Below are 21,504 nucleotides of genomic sequence, written 5' to 3'. Positions count from 1 at the left end.
GGCCCAATCTGGCAAGTCTTCCAAGTGAATTTAGTAGGAGTTCACTGAGCGATTATTTTAAGCCAAAATGCAGAAGTCTGCCCTATATACAGGTTGAACCTCTCTAGTCTCTCAGGAGCTGACCAGTGCTGAATCAGAGAATTTGCCAAACCACTGGAGGTCAGTATTGTCTATCAGCATTACCAACACTTCCACTGCTTACTGGGCTCTTAGAAGACATTTGGGGAGTAAATTAGAGCTAAATAACAGCACAGAATACTGAGAGCCAGGACTGTTGGCTATAAACAAACTTTATCAGTCTGCAGGAAATTTGGCTACACCCATGATAAGTGGACATCTGGCTAACTAAAATCATGGCAGATCATGGATGTTGCCAGACCAGAGAGAAACAGACAAGAGTTTGTAGTTTATTTCTTTTATATATCTTAATTCAGAAATGATGGGACAGAGTGAGGGGAACATTCCCTGCATGACAGACAACATGTAAAATGAATGGCTTCTTAATCCTAATAAAAAACCTATCCTAAAAAACCTATCTAATATGCTGTTTTGTCAGAGTAAGCTTGTCATACCGCAGCAAAAAGCCCATATCCACGAATGGCAATGGACAACTCCTTATTGCTTGCATCCATTTTTCTGATGATACCATAGAACTGCTCCATGAAGAACTGCAACTTGCTCTTGTGCATTTCTGCATCTTTAGCCACCATTAGAGAAATCTGCAGATTTACACAAACAATTATGGATTTTCCAAAACTAGAAAATAATCAAGGTGAAATTAAAGTAAAAGACAACCTAAATACAAATCTATACCACCTTTTCTGATAAGAAATCATTTATTATTTATGTAGGGCCACTACGCATTAATATATATATATGTATATGAACATTCCCCATATTCTACTAGTGTTTGAGAAATGTAGCTCTCTGATGAAGACTTAGAGTTATGTAAATTAGTAGTACCTGTCTAAGGAATGAATCTAAGGCTGAATGACCGGCTTTCTTCAGCTCTGCATTTGTATGGCCACACCACTTAGACAGTACTTTGAACAGTGAGTTATAGTTGTCCAGAAGGGCGGTGCCAAACTGAGCAGCATGCATGCTGAGCAAGTGTAAACCAGCTGTAATTCAAAACCACAATTATCAATAAAATTCAAATTTCTATTCCAGCTTTTGACAACTATTTTCTAGAAGTGTACATCAGGCCAATAGGAAGTGTCAAATATATCTTGACTAAATGGTATTTCTGATTATTAGAACTAGGGATGTTAAATTTAGATTAATTGGCTAATCAAATAGTTGATGCAATTTGATCAACTATTTGATAAGTCGATAAGGGCTTCTCTGCCTTTGAAGTACAGCAACAGCCCCAGGGTTGTTGCTACACTTTAAAGGTGAAAGTGCTGCCCCTTCAAAGGCTCTTTATATCTTTCCATTCCCCCTCTTTGCTTCCTGTATGCTACTTTCCATTCTCCACTACTTCAGGGATTCCCTACAAATCTTGTCACCTCCTCCCTCACTCCATACCAATTTTACCCGATCTCCCCCAAGTCCAGGGGCCCCATATCTCCACCCATACTATGGTCTCTCTCTACCCAGAATTGTGTGCCCCCTAATTCCCTCCTTTGCTCTCTATACCAGGATCTCCCATTCCTCCCTATATCATCCATGCCAAGGTCTCTCATTCTCCCACACTTAGGGATTTCATGACCCACTCTCCAACATGTCGGGGCTCTCCATATCCCATCACTCCCCACGGTAGGGGCTCTATCTGATCCTCATTTCCCACTTTTTCCAATGCCAGAGGCTCTGTATGGCCCCCACTGTCCCCTTCTCCCCAGCATTTTTGAACTGCAATGGGAGGATAGGCAGAGCTAAGATGGGAATGTTGTTATATGGAAGGCTCAGCTAACCTGATGCTTGGACTCCAAAAATCTCTCATTTTCCCCTTTCAGTTTTTCTAATTTTCACCAAAAATTGAGAGAGTTCTTTCCACTGATGTTGAGAATGTATTCAGGGTACAAGTTGGACTAATGAGTAGCTGTATCACCATTGCCCTCTAAATTGGGGATATCCTCTGTTTTGTTGCTGTAGCGTCTAATCTGGAGTACAGACAGACAGCTTGCAGCATGCAATTCACTTATCAGCATTGATTATATTGCAGGTGACCCCAACATGCCCTCACAGTCCTAGACTTTCCCCCAGAAATGTATGGTCTGTGTCTACACCTTACGCACTATTGTAACAGTTTTGGTATAAAATACTCCTTGAGAGATGGTATCTAAAAACTCAATTTGCTGGGCGATATTATCCTGATAAAATGTGTGACAATATTCTGTGTCAAGTCATATTTCACTCTATAATAGTATTAACACACTTTCCAAACCACAGCAGAAGTTGGCAAGCAGGTCTATTTCAAATAAAGGAATATGAGCTCTGCTTCATTTGCATTTAAACAGAATCATCAAGTAATCCAATGTGATTAACTGAAGTGTCTGGGAAACTATTTGGGGTAGCAAATTATCTAAAGGCTGTTTATAAGCAATCCAAAGAAGAGGCTACAGCAGGAAAGCATTGTAAAGAAAGCCCAGATTAGAGGGCAGGCATGACACAGATACTCGTTAATCTGGATTTTATCCTGGGTATGTACAGATGTCCAGAATGTTCCCTAAAATTTTGGAACTGACTGTATGTGGCATTGAAAAGTTGTCACATTAGACAGAGAAAGCCACTAAGTTAAATGTTGGAAGCAGTGTTGTTGCTGAGTATTAGAACTTACTTTTCGCAACCAGCTACTCAATTTTTAACTCTTTAGATCACGAATACACATACCACTCTTCTAGCCTGGAATGCAGAACATGCTGTATTCTTTGAATGGAATAAGCAGAAGAGGAAACATGTCTTCTCCCTCCAAGATATGCTAGGCATCCATTAGGGATGTGAACAAATAGACAATTAACCGATAAGCCTAGACTTATCAGTTACTCTTCTGGACTACTTGCATTCCTTCCTCTTTGCTGCCTATGTAACAGAGGCAGTAAGGGAGAGGAGAGGGAGAGCAGGAATCGGTGTTTGGGGGGGGCTCAGTTTAAAAGCCAGTTCCCCCCAACACCAGTTCCGCGGTGCCACCTGCCTCACCCAATGCGCTGCTACCTCTATCAGAAGCAGTGGGGAGTGGGGTAGGGGAGGGTGTCACAAAGCAGCCGCTGCCCTCAGTGGGCCCTGGCTCGCCACAGGCAGAGGCTGCTGCCAGAGCAACCTTTGTCTGTGGCCAGCTCAGCTGCTGCAGAGAGAGGGTGCTTCGCAGCAGGCTCCTCTCCCCTCTCCCCTGCAACAGCCTCTGTTCGCAGGGAGCTCAGACTCTCTGCGGACAGGGGCTGCTGCCACCCCATGCTGCTGCCTCTGTATCAGAGTCAACAGAGCAGAAGGAAAGCAAGCAGTCGGTCCATAAAGAGAGCTGGTTTTTAAACTGACTTCCCTCATGGGCCAGCTTCTGCCTGCCACCCCATGCTGCTGCATCTGATACAGAGGCAGCAGTGCAGGGCGATAGGAGGCTCCTTGGGGGTGGGGCCAGATTGCACTGGCTGCCGCCCCCACCGCCAGGGACTACAGAATTGTCAACTAACAGCTAAGAATTCATGCAGTTAGTCGACTACTCTATTACACACAATCTAAATTCCATAGTATCCACTGCATTGCAAACAGCTATATGAAAAATTCTTACCTAGAGGTACTGCATATCGCTTTAGGTCAACCTGTAAAAACAAAAGGTTCACCATTCATAACTTGCTCTTTAGAAATAACTTTGGTAAAAGAATGAACACACTCAAACATTCTACCTGCGGACTGATTGCCTGCACAGCAAAATCAAAAATCTCCTTTGAAGTGTGGGGATCTGTAGGATAACAATAATTCAACATTTCACTAAAGGCACTTCTGAGACAGACACAGAACAGCAAGATAAAATTATCTTGTTATGGATGTAAAGATACAATATTTAAACATTTCTGGGGGAATTCTGCAGTTTTATTATGGCTTCAAATGCAACAATTGCAGAATTCCCATAGGACTAATTTAAAGGTTTTCAAAATATCACATTCTTAAAAAGAATCCAAACACTCCCTGATAGGGATGTTATTGAATAGTCATGTAACCACATCAAATTTTAGTGGTTACACAACTGTTCAATAGTCCCCACGGACATTACTCTCCTAGCCCCATTCCCAGGGACCCTCTGCCACTCCACTCTGCCGCCTCTCTAGCAACAGCAGGGCCCAGGCTTGCAGCCGAGGCTTGCCACGAACAGAGGCTGTTCCATGGGATGCTGGAGCAGCCTCCATCCACGGGAAGCTCTGACCCTCTGTGGACAGGAGCTGATGCTGAGGAGCAGCCTCTGTCCACAGTGAGCCCAGGCACAATAGAGGCAGCAGCACAGGGCAGGGGGGAGGAGAGAGGCGGTTCCTGCCTGCCTCCCGCCTCTGTAGGAGGCAGGTGGGTCCACAAAGTCAGCATGTGCGGAGAGCCAGTTTAAAAGCCGGCTCCTTGCACATATCAACTCTCACCTGGCCCACTCATCCCCCTATCAGAGGCAGCAACACGATGGGCTGGAGCAGGTGGATCCGGTGCTTGTGGGGTGCTGGCTTAAAAGCCAGCTCCCCTAGGGCATCAGCTCCTGCCTCCTCTCTCTTACCGCCTCGGATACAGAGGCAGGGGGAATGCATGTAGTCGACAGGATTAACCGATAAGCCTAAGTTTATCGGTTAATCATGCAGTTGTCTACACATTGACATCCCTACTCTCAGAGGATGCTACTAATATACTTCTTTGTTTTAAATATACTGCTTTGTATGACTTGCTGAAAAATTACTTTCTAAACAACATGGGTATGCTAATTTAAGTGTGCTTGTATATAATTATGAAGAAGAATGTTCAAACTTTCACTTGGAGTTGTACAGCTGCCCAGGCACTCCTGGATAAAGATCACTTCAGCTTCTCACCTTATGCAGTAGGGATGTAAAATCCCATTTACCTGATTAACTGGTTAAACAATGTTTAACTGGTTAACCAATGAAGGGGGGCCTGCTCTGGCCAAGCTGGAGCAACCCCTTGCCCACGGCAGATCCCGCAAGGTTGGAGCAGCCTCTATCAGTTAACCAGAAGGCTTGCCGGTTAACCATTCACATCTCTACTACTCAGTCACTCTGACCATACTCTCTCATCTGCTAAAGCACCCAGCGATTTTGGGTCATGAAGAGCTTTACACGAACAAGACTTCTGCCAATGGTGGGAATATCACTCAGACTGCACAACTGCTTGCATCTATTGTCATCTATAAAACAGTGTGACTCTTGAGACCAAATGAATAGATGCCCCTTGTCGGGTATACAACATTAAAATGTCTTTTTTTTTAATATAAAAAAGTACTTCACCTTCATCCATGGATTTAGTAAAATTATACATAAGTGCAGTCAATCCTTTCAAGCACCCTGCTACTACTGGTAGTTTGGGCTCTCTTGTTGCTGACTTCATCTGAAAATAAAAGTTTTAAGAAAATATTATGCTCAAGTTAGAAGTGTAAGAAACATTGCTAAGGCACATTTGAGATGTCAACCTTCTGAACCAAAGAATGCAATCAAGTTCTGCAGCTTATTAAAGTCCAAATAAAAAACTGACCTCTAATGGACATTACATTCCCTACTTAGGGCACCATGGCTGATGATGATCACACTCTTCCCATTCCACTCCCCACATTACTGTACTCAGCCAATTCCCAATAGGTCCTCCCTCCACCTGTAACCAACCCAAAGACCCTATAACCAGAGCAAAACAACACTTGGAAGCTATTAAAGACTAAAATTGTTCAACTATGATTTACAACTATCTGGTTACATGAAGTATCCAGCAATCTTGGCATGAATGGTAATTCAACATAAAAAACAGAAAAAACTGATTAACAGAGTTTATAAGAGTTTCCAATCATACCTGTGTTTTGAGCTCTCCCAAGAAAGCTCTGAATAATTTTTCAGAGTTGTCAACCATGTCACTAGGTTGGACTTCTCCCAAGACTCCAAGGAGTTCATATAATTTTTCCAGTACTAAAAAAAATAACATCAATATGTGTATCACTTACTTTGAGATTGCTGTGCCATATGACACGGCACACTTGAACCTCCATGCTCTAGGTCAGTGTTTCTTAAACTGTGTTCCGCAGCACACCAGTGTGCCACGAGGCAGTCGGAGGTGTGCCACAGAGAACAACAGAATTAAAAATGGCCACCCTTAAAGGGGCAGGCTTTTTTTTGCTCAACAAAAAAATCCTTGGTGTTCCTCATAAAAAAAAAATTGTTTGGTGTTCCTCGGTCTTAAAAAGTTTAAGAAACACTGCTCTAGGTGTGTAGCCAGACAGGAACCCCCCTGTAACATCCATTTTTGCTTGCCTGGAGCATACAGGGCACACAGAGCAGAAGGCCCAGGCTGTGTGATCGTGAATGGCTGTAAACAGAGATATGCCAATTGCTGACCAAGAGGCTGCTGAGGAGTGCCCTTGACTTAATCCCATATTGATACGAACACACAGCCGTCCACGGGGGAAGGAATCTCTCACCCAGTAAAAAAAGGTCTAGTACTCACAATTTAGTTCTCTCTCTTGCAAGTGTAAATTAACTTGAAACTTGCTTGTAAGAACTGGTGCCACAAAACGGACCAGTACAATTCAGCATCTTAGATAAGAAAGAGGATACGGGCCCCCAGAGGTATAAAGATGGGTCCAGCAGCACATTTACTCTGAGTGTCAATCTACCATCTATCTGCTGGTCGGGTTAGGTGATTGACCTCCCGAGGTTCCAAGGGGACGCCCACCTCGTATTCATCTTTCCTAGGAATTGAGAGACCGACCCTGGCTTGACCCGCTGGAGTCGCGAGTCACAGAAAGGGGTAAAAATTGTACCTGGATGTGGTCCTTTGTCTTAAGTGTACACATAGACTTAGAGCTCTTTAAAGATTAAGCTGTCACTTAGTACCATTATTTCTATTTTCTATCTTTATTTTCTTTGTAACCATTTTTAAGATTTATATTTGCTAGCAGTTAAGAAATAGAGCAATAGCCATTGTAACCATAAGATCTGTATTTGCTAGCAGTTAAGAAATAGAGCAATAGCCATTGTAACCATATGCTTTTATGTCTTTTTAATAAACCTGTAACTGTTTAAGCTTTAACCTGACTCCTTCAGTTGCTGTAACAGAACCAAGCACAATTTAAAAGAACTTCAGCCGGTCATAAGGGACAGGTATAGGAAGAGCTTGGGCGTTTGGATCGTGTCACTCCCAGGTGACAGATCCGTTGGGGCATCTCTCAGTCTTCCCTAGACTGCCCGCTGCAAAGGGATCCTGTATCCTAGCAGCTAAAATCTGAGGTGTAATAAGCTCTTCCTATAAACAAGGGCGTCTGTCAGCCTGTTGGCTGCCCTCTGCGACGGGATCCCGGTCCTAGCAGTAAAGTCACGGACGTTAAACCTTTTCTCAGCACGCACACGTGCACGCGTACACGCACGCACACACAGCCCTGACCGTCGGCTGACAAGGTGTCCCTAATCCAGGAACACGCGTGGTATGGAGGAAGAAGAGGCTGTGTGTGCTGGTGTAGTAATCAGGATTTACTAGCATCATGTCCTGACAGATCTGCTCTGTCAATAACAACAACCAGTCAGCTGCATGCGTGGGTGCTCAATCATGTGTGCCATGTTGACTTGCGAAAATAGTAAGCATAGCAGACTCAGAGAGATCCCAAAGACCACAAATCTGACAAGAATTGAAGGCACCTGACCAGGTTTATTGTTAAACAAAGTATTGTAATAGTTATCAGTATTGTAATAGTTATCAGTAGAATCTATTGAACCACAATGCATATGTACCCCCTAACAATGGGCTAACAGTCAATGGGAGGTCCCACTGCCCCCTAGGCCAGACAAAGACTGCCTCTCCAAGACACCACTTTATATACAGATACAAACAAGTTACACATCACTCCTGACACTGTCAGGTTACCACCCTCTGGATATGAGGAGTAACGTTAGTTCAAACCAAGGGATTTGGCGTGCACTTTCACTTTAGAAACAGCTGTTGATCGGAGTAATGTGCCAGTGAGATCATGCTAATGAAGCGTGGGATATTTAAATCCCTGCTTCATTGACTATTTCGAATGCCTACATTTGCATCCCTAGTTCGAACTAGGGTGCAAGTGTAGACATACCCCCTGATGCTACTTAAATACCATCCATCACCCTTAGAACATCTCTATCCATCATGATATCATTTTAGACCCTTTCCTGAACCTGAGCCAGTATCTGTCGGGAGATACCCAGCTTGGGTACCGAGATCTTTTGAATGAGCTAGTGGTACCATCTTTTAGAATGCGCTTTCAACGTATGACCAGAACCAATTACCGTTCCACACCTGGGCCTATTACAAATTAGTGTTTTGCATTCTCAGCCCTGTTCGTGCCAAGTTCTGGGAGCAGTGGTCTGCCTCTTGCTCACAGCTTAGCTTTGCTTTGTATTATTCAAGTTTTGTCCTTTGTTAGCTAGGCCTCAAAGTGAGTCAAACCAATCTGGTGTACTGTCACGAATCATGGGCAGTGTGAATGGTCAGTATGAGTGAATCCATAGCAAGTGAGCTGAAGAGAGGATTATGGACTTGTTTGGTCCAGGAAAAAACTCCGGAGGATTATGGACTTGTTTACAACTTTAAGAAAGAGAACTGCATGAGATAAAAGAACCGTGTATGCATGCGGAGGCAGCGTTCCCAGCATTGCCAGATAAGGAAAAGTAACAAGGGAAGAATCTAACCAAGAACAGACCATTGTTTCTCACTCATGGTGAGACAAGCGGTGCAAAAACTGGATATTTCTGGATCAGTCGTGGACACACCAGTAAGAAGAAGGGGGTATCACTAACGGACATCATCCCACCTGGACTGTGAGTAACCAGTGGATGGCATCTCACTGGACTGTCCCCTGGCGAGGGGATATATACCACACCATTTTTCCCCACAAGTTGGAGTCCATCAATTCGGCATATTGGGGTGATGTACATATCAGACTTGCGCCTCAATCAAATTAACCAACATTACCTGGGGTCTGGCCAGCCCCAGAGGGTGAGTGAGTGAGTGAGTGTATTCAATTGAATTAAGAATTAGGCTGCTAAATTGGGTTTAGGCTTAGATGTAGATTGTTAATTATTCCATTTAAATATTGCTTTTAATGCTTGTGATGTCTTTTAATGTATTTTAATGTTGTTTTAATTGCTTAGTACTAAATATACATATACATATAGTGCTTTTAAAATTGCTCCTGAATTGCCTGCAATAAAACTTGTTAGAGGTATGTTTAAGATACTGTGAAAGACTCTTTTGTTCTGTGAATGCTGAACCAAATGGGTAGTGTGATACAGTTTGATCAACCAGATCACAGCACTCCCTTGTGACACTACATGGACTTTTGTTTCAGGCCCTCATCTTACTACAGCTGCCACTGCTCATGCCCCTATCTGGGGGAATGGCAGCATGGTAACAAACTTCCCATGAGGCTTTTCCCAGGCACATCAATAACAGCCAGGAGTGGTGCCTAGGAGCAACAAGAGACATGGAGCCACATGTGCCCCCAGGAGCAGGTTGCCAGGTAATCATCCTACCCCCACCTGCCAAGATCCATATCACCCTCCCTGTACCAGCAAAATCTTTAATTCAACATACCCTGTTTCCCAGGGTTGATCAATTAAAGAGGTACAAGTGGTTAGTAACTAGTACTATAAAATCCGTGTCTTTCCACTAATGTTCCCTTTCATGTTCATGTACAGAATAAATTTCGCTATATGCATCAATATAGAGATGATGTGTGACACATCACCTCCATATTGATGTACATATTAAAATTCATTCTGCACATGGATAATTTGTGGCAGGGGTGGAGCTGAGGGGTTTGGAAAGTGGGAGAGGACTCAGGGTTAGGGAGGATGGGAATGCAGGCTCTAAGGTATGAGTAGGGATGAGAGGTTTGGGAAGAGGCTCAGAGCTGGGGGGGCAGAGGGTTACGGTGCATGGATGAAAGCTGTAGTTCAGAGCGTGGGATCTGGGATGGGGTGGAGGATGTGGAATTTTGGGTACAGGCTCCCCAGGAGAGAGGGCTCTCCCAAGTCCTCTCTGCTGGCTATGGCAGCTCTAGTGAGACTGGGCTGGGCTGGGAGAGGGATGCCTCTCTCCCGGATACAGCAGGTCTGTGTTGTTGGGGATTGAGGACGGTGAGGGGGCCGGGAGGAGAACTTTGATACCGCATCTCTCCCTCTAGTGCAGCAGCTCCCTGCTGCGGCCAGAAACTCCTTTCCCCCAGCTGCACTAGTTCCCTGCTGCAGCTGGAGAAGTGCCAGCCTCTCTCGAGGCTGCGGCAGCTCTGTTTGTGGCACCCCTGAGTTCCTGCATGGGGTTTATTAGGCAGCTGTGCAGCCATGCAGCTTAGAGGGAACTTTACTGTGCACCCACTTATCTAGGCAGTTAAGGCTACTGATATCTTGGCACAATGACTGGCAAATGAAAAAGAGTAAAACAGTGCTTTCATAGATACATATACTTCCATGTTTTGATTTGAAATTAATTACCAGATCTCATGGTGAAGATTAATTTATTCAATTTATTCAAGGCAGTGACAGATTTTAATACTAAACTATAGGGCTCAATCCTCTGAGATGTCACACACCCTCAACTCAGACTAGAATCAATAGGACTTGAGAAAGCAAGGTGCTGAACACCTTTATACTCTAAGTCCCTAATCAAAGAGTTGAAAGCAGCAGTGAAAGTTTAAAAATAATGTAACATTATTATAAATATAGCCTAAGACTCCTGTCATGAGTTCTGTGTGGGAACATCTCACTGATGTCAGTGGGATGTAGGGATGTTAACTATCATGTATTTGTGTAAACTTGTAACCACTGGAATTTTTACTGGTTACATGTTCTTCTTCCCCCCAGCCCCGGGGCGGGAGGCAGGCAGGACCAGTGCTCAGGAGGAGGGTGGGCAGGGATGGAGGTAACTCCAGCCTGGCTGGAGCAGCCCCCTCACCTGCTACTGGTCTGGAGCAGCCCCCACCGCCGCAGGCTGGAGCAGCTCGTGCCTGCGCAGTGATCAATCCTGACACAGATAGAGGCTCCTCCAGGCAGGATGCCAGAGTAGCACCTGTCTGTGGTGGGCCAAGATGTCCTGCAGGCAGGGGTTGCTCTGACCAGAACAGCCCCTTCTTGCGGGGTACCCAGGCCTACTGTGGATAGAGACTGATCCAGCCTGGCTGGAGCAGTTCCATCCGTAACAAGGCCTTGATGGGGCAGAAGCAGCCCCCTGCCTGCAGTAGGTGGGGAGTAGGTCCAGCCTCCACTGTTTAACCTTACCTGGTAAGCTTCACCCATTAAGGGTGAGGCTTACAGGTTAACCGGTCAAACATTCACATTCCCAACATGTGACTGACCACTCAGTTCATAACTCTGAGGCTCTATTATACTAAAAGAAAGTAAATCAAACAAATGAGAATATTGTTAAGAAAAGCTAAGGCTCACCCGTGTCAGGCACTTTACTTCTTGCAGCAAGTTCCCCATAAAATTTGTTAAAGATCTCTCCAACTTTCAGTTCTTCCATCAAAAAGGAAGATCGTAAATTTTGAAGCAACTGGAAATATATACAAGATACCCACAAATTAGAAAAACAATTGCTTTATTTTTTCCCAGTTAGATCAAGGTAAATAAGGCCCACAAGCCAAGAAGATACTTCAATCTAACTTTAAGCACATGTAGTCCAGCTGGTTTAGCAGACTAAGTTAAAAGCGGTTGGCATGTTTTCTGATAGTGTAAAGTAGTTAAAAACAAGCTATCATTACTATAAAATAAATATTGGTTTTGTTGTTTTTTCCTTATGCCAGGGGTTCTCAAACTTTGTGATACCACAACCCCCTAAAACGCTAAATGAATTTGTGTGACTCCCCCGCCCCACCCCGGCCCTGGGTCGCTTCCTCCCCCTTCTCACCAGACTCCTTGCCCTCCTGGGATTCCTTCAAGTTGTTTGCGATCCTCAACACTCTTCCCCCCTGCAGTCTCCTTCCCCCATCTCTTTCTCCTCTGTGCCTCCTTTTGGTTCCTCCTCTCTTCTCCTCCATCCTCCATTCCTCTCCCATGTCTCCTCTGCCTCCTCCTCTGACCCCCATGTGCCCTTATTTACCTCCGGGTCCTCTGCCCTGACGCAATCCCCCAGCCCGCTGCCTGAGGGACCCCTCCCTCTCCCAATGAGATGTTCCCACACATTGTTCTTCCAGTATCTTTCAGTTACAGTACCTAAATGGTTATCTGTAACAGATAAATATTTTCAAACAGAAGTGTGATTTTTAGGTTCACAGTGTTGCTTTAAACAACAGCAATTAAATTGGGAATAAAGATACACTCTGATGACCCTCAAAATTCAGAATGGCTTCCAACACAAACGAAGGGATGGCAACTCAATTAAGCATCTTAGTCAAAGAAAATTCAGACTAATTTGTGGGCAGAGAAATACTTTTTTAATACTCTTAAGAACATAAGAACATAAGAACGGCCGTACTGGGTCAGACCAAAGGTCCATCCAGCCCAGTATCCTGTCTACCGACAGTGGCCAGCACCAGGTACCCCAGAGAGGGTTGATAGAAGACAATGATCAAGCGATTTGTCTCCTGCCATCCCTCTCCAGCCTCTGACAAACAGAGGCCAAGGACACCATTTTATCCCCTGGCTAATAGCCTTTTATGGACCTAACCTCCATGAATTTATCCAGCTTCTCTTTAAACTCTATTATAGTCCTAGCCTTCACCGCCTCCTCTGGCAAGGAGTTCCACAGGTTGATAACACGCTGTGTGAAGAAGAACTTCCTTTTATTAGTTTTAAACCTGCTACCCATTAATTTCATTTGGTGTCCTCTAGTTCTTCTATTATGGGAACTAATAAATAACTTTTCTTTATCAGCCCTCTCCACACCACTCATGATTTTATAGACCTCTATCATATCCCCCCTCAGTCTCCTCTTTTCTAAACTGAAAAGTCCCAGTCTCTTTAGAATGATAGAATTCTTCCTACAGAATTAAACCACCAAATCTCCCTTGTAATGGTAGACTTTGGCTATCAAATTCAACAGCAGCATAAACTCAAAGTCTCTAGGCTGAGAAACAATGAAAGTATGTTTTACCTTAATGAGGAGCTCCAGAGCTGGGATTTTACATTTTGCAGCCTTTTCTTTTGTGTAAACGCTAATACAAGTTTGCTAAGTTAGAAAAAAAAACCATAATTATTAACAGGGTGAAATTTTAAAAAAAATATTTAAATTTTTAGATATTTCTTTGAAGCACATTTTCCCAATGATTTTAGGTATTTTACAACATTTAAAATATACAAAACCCAAGTGGAAAAAAACAGCTTTTCACATAAAGCCAATGAAGACTAGAATACATATTCACTAGGGAGGTCAGAGTTTAACCAATAAGCTGATGCTTGTCGGTTACTGTTAAGAGTTAAACTCAGCTGCCAGGATCCTGCTAGTGCCAGAGCCTACAGTGAGGGGCAGCACCCAAGAGATCGGGGTTGGGGGAGGGAGGACACTCCTCCAGGACCCTACCCTCCTTACATTTACATCTTCTAAAACATTTAATCAGATAAATGATAGAATTCTGATTTTGTTTTTGTGTGTTTTTTACATCCATGATATTCACCCAGAAAACAGCAATACTAACCCACATCTCTCTCAAGCAACCCAACAGAAAAAAAAGAAAAAGACTGGCTTTGCAGTGTGTCCTAGAGTTAGCAAATTCAAGTTCGGATAAACCTAGAGAGAAGCAAATTCTACAGTAAAAGACCTCATGCAACAAGCCGTCTACCACAAGTCCCCATTCCTTTTAGGCAGGAGGCTGTTACCATGAGCTCAAAAAGCACAATGGCATAAACGTACATCTCCAATTAAATGGATACTACTGAGCAGCTTAGACTCATGGGCTATGTCTACACTCACGGCTTCCTGCGCAAGTACAGCTGTTCTTGCGCAAGAATCTGCAGAGCGTCCACACTGCCCGCCTGCTCTTGCGCAAGTAAATTTACAGTACGGCGTGGTATGAGGGGCTCCTTGCGCAAAAGCTACGCTCTTTTTTGACAGGTGTAAGCCCTCTTGCATGGGAGCTCTTGTGCAAGAGGGCAGTATGGATGCTCAGCAGGGATTTCTTGCACAAGAAAGCCCTATGGCTAAAATGGCCATCAGAGCTTTCTTGCGCAAGAAAGCGTCCACACTGCCATGGGCGCTCTTGCGCAAAAGCACATCTCGCACACGGCAGTGTGGACATTTTCTTGCACAAGAGTTCTTGCACAACACTTGCACAAGATGTTCTTGCGCAAGAAGCCGCAAGTGTAGACATAGCCTTAGAGTAGGTCTACAATGCAATTAGACATCGTGGCTGGTCCATACTGGTGTACTTAGGCTCACATGGCAAAGGTACTATTTAATGGTGGTGTAGATATTCAGGACCCTCCCTTCTTATACGGTCCTAAAATCTGTGCTCCGCTCCAGCTACACACCTTGAATGTCTACAACGCTATTAGCAGCCCTTTAGCCTGAGCCATCCACATCAGAATCAGCTAGCCCAGACGAGCCATGGGGTTTTTAACTGCACTGTAACATACCCTTAAGAGACACATTTTAAAAACTGATAAGTATTCACAGTTCCCATGGACTTCAAATGGTACTACAGGTGGTCAGCTTGTCTGAAAAATAAGCCTTTTAAAAAGTCACTACAAACTGATGCAGAAAGATTCAAAGTACTGTATTTCTTTTAAATCAAATATTTCACTGGTGCAACATTATAAAAAAATCCAAACCCAGCAACTTCCATTTTTTATGGGAGAGCAAAATATATTCTAACCCTTCTAGCTCTAAGGTACTTTAACAAATACTACAAAACTATACTAACATTTTAAATGATACCAGTGCATTAACATGTAAACCAATATTGCTCTTCCATTTCAGCTCTCTTAGAAACATTGGGTGGGAAAGGATGAATTGCCTACAGGAAGGTCATGATGCTGGTATCAGTCATTTTTGTGTATCTTTCAGCTTTCGTGTTTAAATTAAAGAGACTGGAGAACTGCATTTGACAGATTTTTTACAATAAGTTTTACTTCACTTACCTTAATATCATGAGCATAAGGATGAACTTGCTGACCAATCTTTTCCAGAAAGATACATAGAAATTTTAAAGCTTCTTCCCTGCACTCTCGAAACTGAAAAACAAAGTTGCATTTTAGAAATGAAAGCCTGTATACTTTCACTTATCAGAGGAAAAATACTGCAATTCTTTAAAAAACATACCAAAAACACTAAGTTTATCAACTTACTTCCTCAATGCTGAGAGACTTGCGGACAAACACAAGTAATCCATTTTCTTTGGAAAATACCAGGGAAGTTTGCAATGCTGAAGAAAGAGCAAGCAAAGAATCAAACTAGTTGCTTTGTTATTTAAAATCTATTTCCAAACAATGGCTAGAATCTGATTATGTAGAGAATACTGGGCATTATTCAGGACATCCACTTTTAAAGTACAACTAATTATTTTCATTGCTAAAAAAGGATATGATTTTAGTCCTAACTCACATAAATATTCTCACTGAAGCCAAAAGGGCTAGTCATGGGAATTAGGGCTACAGGATTGAACCCTAAATTCTATTGATAAAATTTTCAGTACACATATATATGCTCAAACCTCAGGTTCAGTACAACACTGCTGGGCACAGAATCAGGGATGAGAGAAAAGGGGCTTTACACCATTTTTACTCTGCAATCCTGAGGCCAGAACCAATATAGCAACATGAGGTCTGCAATGACCCTAAAGGGTAACCTGTCAATTATGTATTATCAATGAGTATGAAGAGTGGTCATCCTAGACCCGTGGTCACCAACCAGTAGATCGCTATCTACCGGTAGATCTCGGAGGCTCTAAGAGTAGCTCTTGAGCCCTCTCTGAACTGTGCACCTGCACTGTACATTTACATTAGATTTCCTCATTTGAGGAGCAGCTACTCACCGAGCAACAGCATAGGCGAGGAGCTGCGAGGAATGGTGGGAATTTTTTTTTTAAAGTAGCAGTATAAGGATTGGGGATAGCAAGTGATGGAAAAGAGGAGAATAGAGAGGGTGGGGCTTCAAGGAAGGGACGGGGCGGTAGATCTTGGTTTGGTCTGTCATTTAAAAAGTGATCTTGGGTGTAAAAAGGTTGGAGACCACTGTCCTAGACTAAGACATTATCTATACTAACATTTGAAATTGTTTTAGCTCCTATCCAAATGTATGTTTAAATAAACTTCTTGCTATAAAGGTGCTAACATGATTTCAAATATCAGTGTAGACAGGATCAAAAAGCACACGTCAGCATATTTTGATTTTTTTCACCCAGTAAAACCATGAAGAGTCTGGATAGGAACATAGTATTTTACATGCCAGATCAGACCAATGATCCAGCAAAGTCCCCTATCCCACTTCTAATGGTGGACAACATCCAATGCTTCAGAAAAACATTAAGCCTCTGCCACAGTGAAATATTAATCCTAGAATTTTTCTGCCCTTTAAAAAATCCAAATACAGAATTTAATCCTATAGTCCCTTATGGTAGTGAATGCCATGGATTCACATATAGTTATATGCTGGGTGAAATAAGTATTCCCTTTCATTTTTTCTGAATACACACACCACTAATATATTTCTTGAAGAACTTCACGTCCTTCAAAAGCTTGTCTCTTGCACCAACAGAAGTTGGTCCAATAAATCCCATTATCTCATCCGTTTTGTCTCTTAATTTCTGAGAGCAACATGCCTATAATAATACTGCAAACAACTAATTAATTTAATTTCTAAACCTATCAGCTGTTGTTTAAAAAAAAAACAGGAATTAGCTAAATCAAGCTGCTTAAAACTTCCACTTAACAGTTCAGAGTGTAATAAACAGGATCCTCAGTAAACAGCAGAGTGACTTGAGAAGCATGAATACTCAACAGAGGAAGTGAAGCTGCAAGTTTCTGACACCTGCAGCAACACTGCCATTTGCAGATGCAGCAGTTGGGGCACAATTTTAGGGTCAGAATCTGGCATCCTGACACAAGAGTAGTACTTTTCTCCATGGGTACAGTCTGTGAACCCAAATTACTACATAAAGTATTTCACAATGTAAGAATAACACAAACTGGCCTTTTAAGAAGTCTCAACATGTTACATCCGGTCATGGTGAAACCTGGAGCTGGAAAGTTCACCAGATTAAGTTTAGTTACCAAGGACAAGGCTCAGGTTATCGGGATCAGGCCTGGAGACATTAGAACTCTCCAGGTACATTTTGCATGAGTAAGAGTAGGCATCCCCAGGCTAGGGAAAGGCTTTGGGTAAGAAGACTTCCCTGATCTAAGGACAGTGTTACAAAGGATGTGTCCCCCAAGGACAGATATAGACTTTTGGGCCAGTATAGCTAATGAGCCACCATTTTTTTCAGAAGAGGCTCTTGCGCAAGGAGCGTCTACACTGCCCCTTCTTGCGCAAGAAAAACCCTCTTGTGCAACGCCATTCTTCCTGAAAAGTAATAAGTGTAACGGCATTGCGCAAGAGGGTTTTTCTTGCGCAAGAAGGGGCAGTGTAGACTCTCCTTCTTGCACAAGAGCCTCTTCTGAAAAAAATGGTGGCTCATTAGGTATGCAAATGAGGCTCGGCGATATTCCACGCTTAGCCTCATTTGCATATTACTTGAGCAAGAAGCCGTGAGCGTAGACATAGCCTTACTGCTTAATAGGATAGAGTTCCCCGAGACTGCGTTGGAGCTCAAAAGGCTACAACTCTCCAGCATGGGGTTCAAGAAGCTAGAGTTCCCCCATTTAGGCTCAATAAGCAGGGATTCTATGGACTAATGCTAGGGCTCAATTACTTAGAGCCAAGGGCAGAGACAGGGCTAGGGGTGTAAAAGCTCCTGGGCTAGAGTTAGGGTCCAGTACGCTAGAGCTCCCAAGGTTAAAATTCAATGTGTTACAACTTTCAGGGCAAGTGGTCAACAGGGTAGAGCTCCCCGAGATAGGGTTAGACATTAATAGGGTGGAGCTCCCCCTGGGAAAGTTAGGGTTCCATAGGCTAAGGTTAGAAGGGCTGAGGTTACTGTTTATTAGCGCACAGGTCTCAGGCTAGACTCAGGGATCAAAAACTAGAAACATCCAAGATATTGTGAGGTTTCAACAGGGCTTTTTAGACTAAGCTGAGGATTCAGTAGGGCAGGTCACCCCAGGGAAGGGACCGGAGTGGAGCTGAAGGGCAGGGTTTGGCTTCAATAGGCTAGGTATCTGAAGAGCAGAGACAGGGTTTAACAAGCTAGAGATCCCCAGTGTAAGGATTCATTTTAAGCTGCAAGGACTTCCCAGCTTAGGTTTAGGATTTAATAGGGAGGGGCTCTGTAGGGTACTACTTGACTGCAGCTGCTAATGCTCATGATCATGCCTGGTTCAGTAGAATACAACTCCCCAAGTTAGGATTAAATAAGTTAGGGCTCCCCGGGCTAAGGTTAAAGCTAAAAATGGAATGTCTCCTGGGGCAACAGATAAGTAAGCTATGCCTTCCTTAGCCTGGGTTAGGTTTCAGAAGAGTATAGCTACCAGGTCTACAGTTAGGACGCTATACGCTAGGGCTCACTAGGGTAAGCAAGGCTTAAATTCTCCGAATATCTTCCAAAGCCTCTGGGCTTCTGCTACGTGTGAAGCACCAGGGGTTGGGCTTCTGTCTTGAAAATATTTACCAGAGCACCACTCCACACAGCTCCAGCTAAATTTAAGTCTTGAGGGTAGAGATAGAGCTAGGGCTGCAAGAGCTTCAAATGCAAGGTTTAGTGTTCTACCCTGGATCAGGTTAGGGTTCAGGGTTTAAGAGGGTAGGCTTAAGATTCAAAAGGACACAGCTTTCTAGACAAAACTCTCCCACAGCTATGGTTAGAATTCAATGAACATGGCCAGCATTTCTCAAACTAGAGATCCTGGCCAAAAAGTAGCTTGTAAGTCTATAGAGGCAAAATGTAACATTACTGCCACCCTTAGTTCCAGGATGCTTTCAGAGCTGGATGGTTGAAGGGCATTGGTGGCTGGCCAGCTGCACAGCTCTGAAGGCAGTAGCACACCCATCACTAGCAGCAGCAGCACTGAAGGAAGGATGGCATGGTTTAGTGAGTTGGGTGGTCTTGACTTTTTAAGAAACCCTGAGCATGGGCAGTGGGTAAATCTAGCATTGGAAAAAGCAAGTCCTCTGCTCAGGACCCTGTGGGAACCACCCCTCCCCTCTGTAGCAGCAGGCCACTCCTGCCCCAGCAGCTGGTGTACAGCCACAGCCTTCCCTGGGGAGAAGGGCAGACAGCACACAGCCCCATCATTCCCCATCCAGGGAACAGGACGGGGGCAGGAAACAGACAGTGTATGGCCCTGGCCTTCCCTGGCCCTGGCGGGAGCATAGGGAAAGCAGCCCCCAGCCCTGGAGGACAGGCAGTGGGGGCCCTGCCCCAGCCTCAGAGCACAGGCATCACCTGGCCCGAGGCCTAGGAGGGTTGGAAGCATGGCTCCAAGCCTTGACAGTGCTGAAATCCAAGCAGGCCTAGAGGTAAAGCTAGACAATAGACAAGGGCTCCCAAAATAGGGTTAAGGTCCAGTAGGCTAAAGAATAACAAGACAGGTTAATCTTTCAAGGACTCCCCAGATATGATTAGGGTTTAAAAGGGTAGTGTAGTGCACTCGCTCGGGTAAGGTTAGGTTTCACTAGACTGTGTTCCTGGGTTAGGATCAGGGCTCCCAATGCTAGTGTTGGGGTCATTATCCCCCAAATAACTGGTAGGGTTCAATAGGGTGCACAGTCTCCATGCCAGGACCAGGTTTCAAAAAGGTAAAAGTCCTTGATCTGGGTTAAACATCACAGACCTCCTGCGACTAGGGTTAGGGTTCAAAAGGATAGAAGTTCCCTGATTCAGTGAGGTGAGGCTCTCCAGCCAAGGGTTAACACTTAACAGGGGTAGAGCTTCCCTGACCCGTTAGAAAAAACTGTGGCTGGTAGCACTGCACAGAATAGTTTTAGACAGTCTTACATAGCATAATGTCAAGACAAGGAAGGGAAGATTTATAAAAAAAAAAAAAAAAGCACAAATCACAAAGCTCCCTTGAGCTAGATTATCAGTTTGCCAAGACCTCGGAGGCTCCAGAGGCACGGTCCAGCGAGCACACTGCTCTACGGTGGGCTACAATGGATAGGTCGGGCACGGTCAGCCTTGGCACAGCCTAGCCCGCCACAGCCAGCCCCGGAGAGGGCATCGTACCAGGTCCATTGGCCTGCTGACGGGGGAGCTGCTGGCACACGCAGCTACTGGGGCGAGGACAACCCAAGAGCTGAGACCGGGGCTCCCTGCCCCCCCCCCTTCTCCGGCCCACGTGGCCGCGCCAGCCCCGGGCACAGTGACTCGGCGGCCCGTGGGGTCATTGCCACGAACCCCTTCCCGGCGGGGACAAGTGGCGGGCGGGGCGCCTGAGAGCCCGCCCCACCAGGCCCCGCGCCCGCTCGTTACCGCCACCCGGGTCCCACGCACCGCGGATGCCCTGCCCGGTGCTGGTCACGCACGCCTCCCCCAGGCTGCGGATGAGGTTGTAGCCGCGCAGGGCGGCGGTAGCGGGGTCCGGGTCCTCCAGCGCGCACAGTAGCTGGTGCAGGGAGCCCTGAATGCCCCCGCCCCCGCCCACGGGCACAGCCGCAGCCATAACGCCCACAGCGCGAGCCACAAGCAGCCCCGGCAGGGCCTGTCACCCGTGCAGGACTAAACCACTTCTGCCGGCACAAGGGGGTTAGAGCAGCTTCCCCAGGCTGGAGCTTCGTTGGGCGGAACCAATAACACTCACTGGGGGAGTACTTTGCCCAGACAGAGCCAATTAGGCGCCACAACAAGGAGGCTGATTGGTTCGTTTGAGAAGGTAGGCGCGAAAGGGCGGGACTGGGGGTATCCGTTGCCCCGCCTCCGAACCGCTACAAAGGAACACTAAGGTCGAAACTAGTTTCATCCAATGTTACTTCCTCAGATGCACAACTCAGAGTCGTGTAAATGATAGAAATGTAGCCGTGCTAGTCTGGGGTAGCTAAAGCAAAATGCAGGACAATGTAGCACTTTAAAGACTAACAAGATGGTTTATTAGGTGATGAGCTTTCGTGGGCCAGACCCACTTCCTCAGATCAAATAGTGGAAGAAAATAGTCACAACCATATATACCAAAGGATTTTTTTTAATTGTATCCTTTGGTATATATGGCTGTGACTACTTTCTTCCACTATTTGATCTGAGGAAGTGGGTCTGGCCCACGAAAGCTCATCACCTAATAAACCATCTTGTTAGTCTTTAAAGTGCTACATTGTCCTGCATTTTGCTTCGTG

At 44.8% G+C, this 21,504-nt stretch overlaps 1 protein-coding gene across 1 annotated transcript in view; it reads right to left on the bottom strand.

Annotated features, from left to right (window-relative positions):
- Positions 1-20,929, bottom strand: part of PRKDC (protein kinase, DNA-activated, catalytic subunit) — a 195,215-nt gene extending 174,286 nt beyond the window's left edge. The window contains exons 1-11 of the mRNA XM_089776265.1: positions 20,672-20,929; positions 15,432-15,508; positions 15,225-15,317; positions 13,243-13,317; positions 11,595-11,703; positions 5,983-6,095; positions 5,430-5,529; positions 3,840-3,895; positions 3,725-3,755; positions 964-1,121; positions 573-719 (exon numbers count right to left, since the gene is read on the bottom strand). Coding sequence (XP_089632391.1) covers positions 573-719; positions 964-1,121; positions 3,725-3,755; positions 3,840-3,895; positions 5,430-5,529; positions 5,983-6,095; positions 11,595-11,703; positions 13,243-13,317; positions 15,225-15,317; positions 15,432-15,508; positions 20,672-20,840 — 1,128 coding nt within the window. The 5' untranslated portion in view covers positions 20,841-20,929. The remainder of the gene's footprint in view (positions 1-572; positions 720-963; positions 1,122-3,724; positions 3,756-3,839; positions 3,896-5,429; positions 5,530-5,982; positions 6,096-11,594; positions 11,704-13,242; positions 13,318-15,224; positions 15,318-15,431; positions 15,509-20,671) is intronic.
- Positions 20,930-21,504: the final 575 nt, after the last annotated feature.

Source organism: Pelodiscus sinensis, chromosome 2 (assembly GCF_052426305.1).
Source record: "Pelodiscus sinensis isolate ZL-2025 chromosome 2, ASM5242630v1, whole genome shotgun sequence".
Taxonomy (NCBI): domain Eukaryota; kingdom Metazoa; phylum Chordata; order Testudines; family Trionychidae; genus Pelodiscus; species Pelodiscus sinensis.
This window is presented reverse-complemented; position numbering and strand designations above follow the sequence as displayed.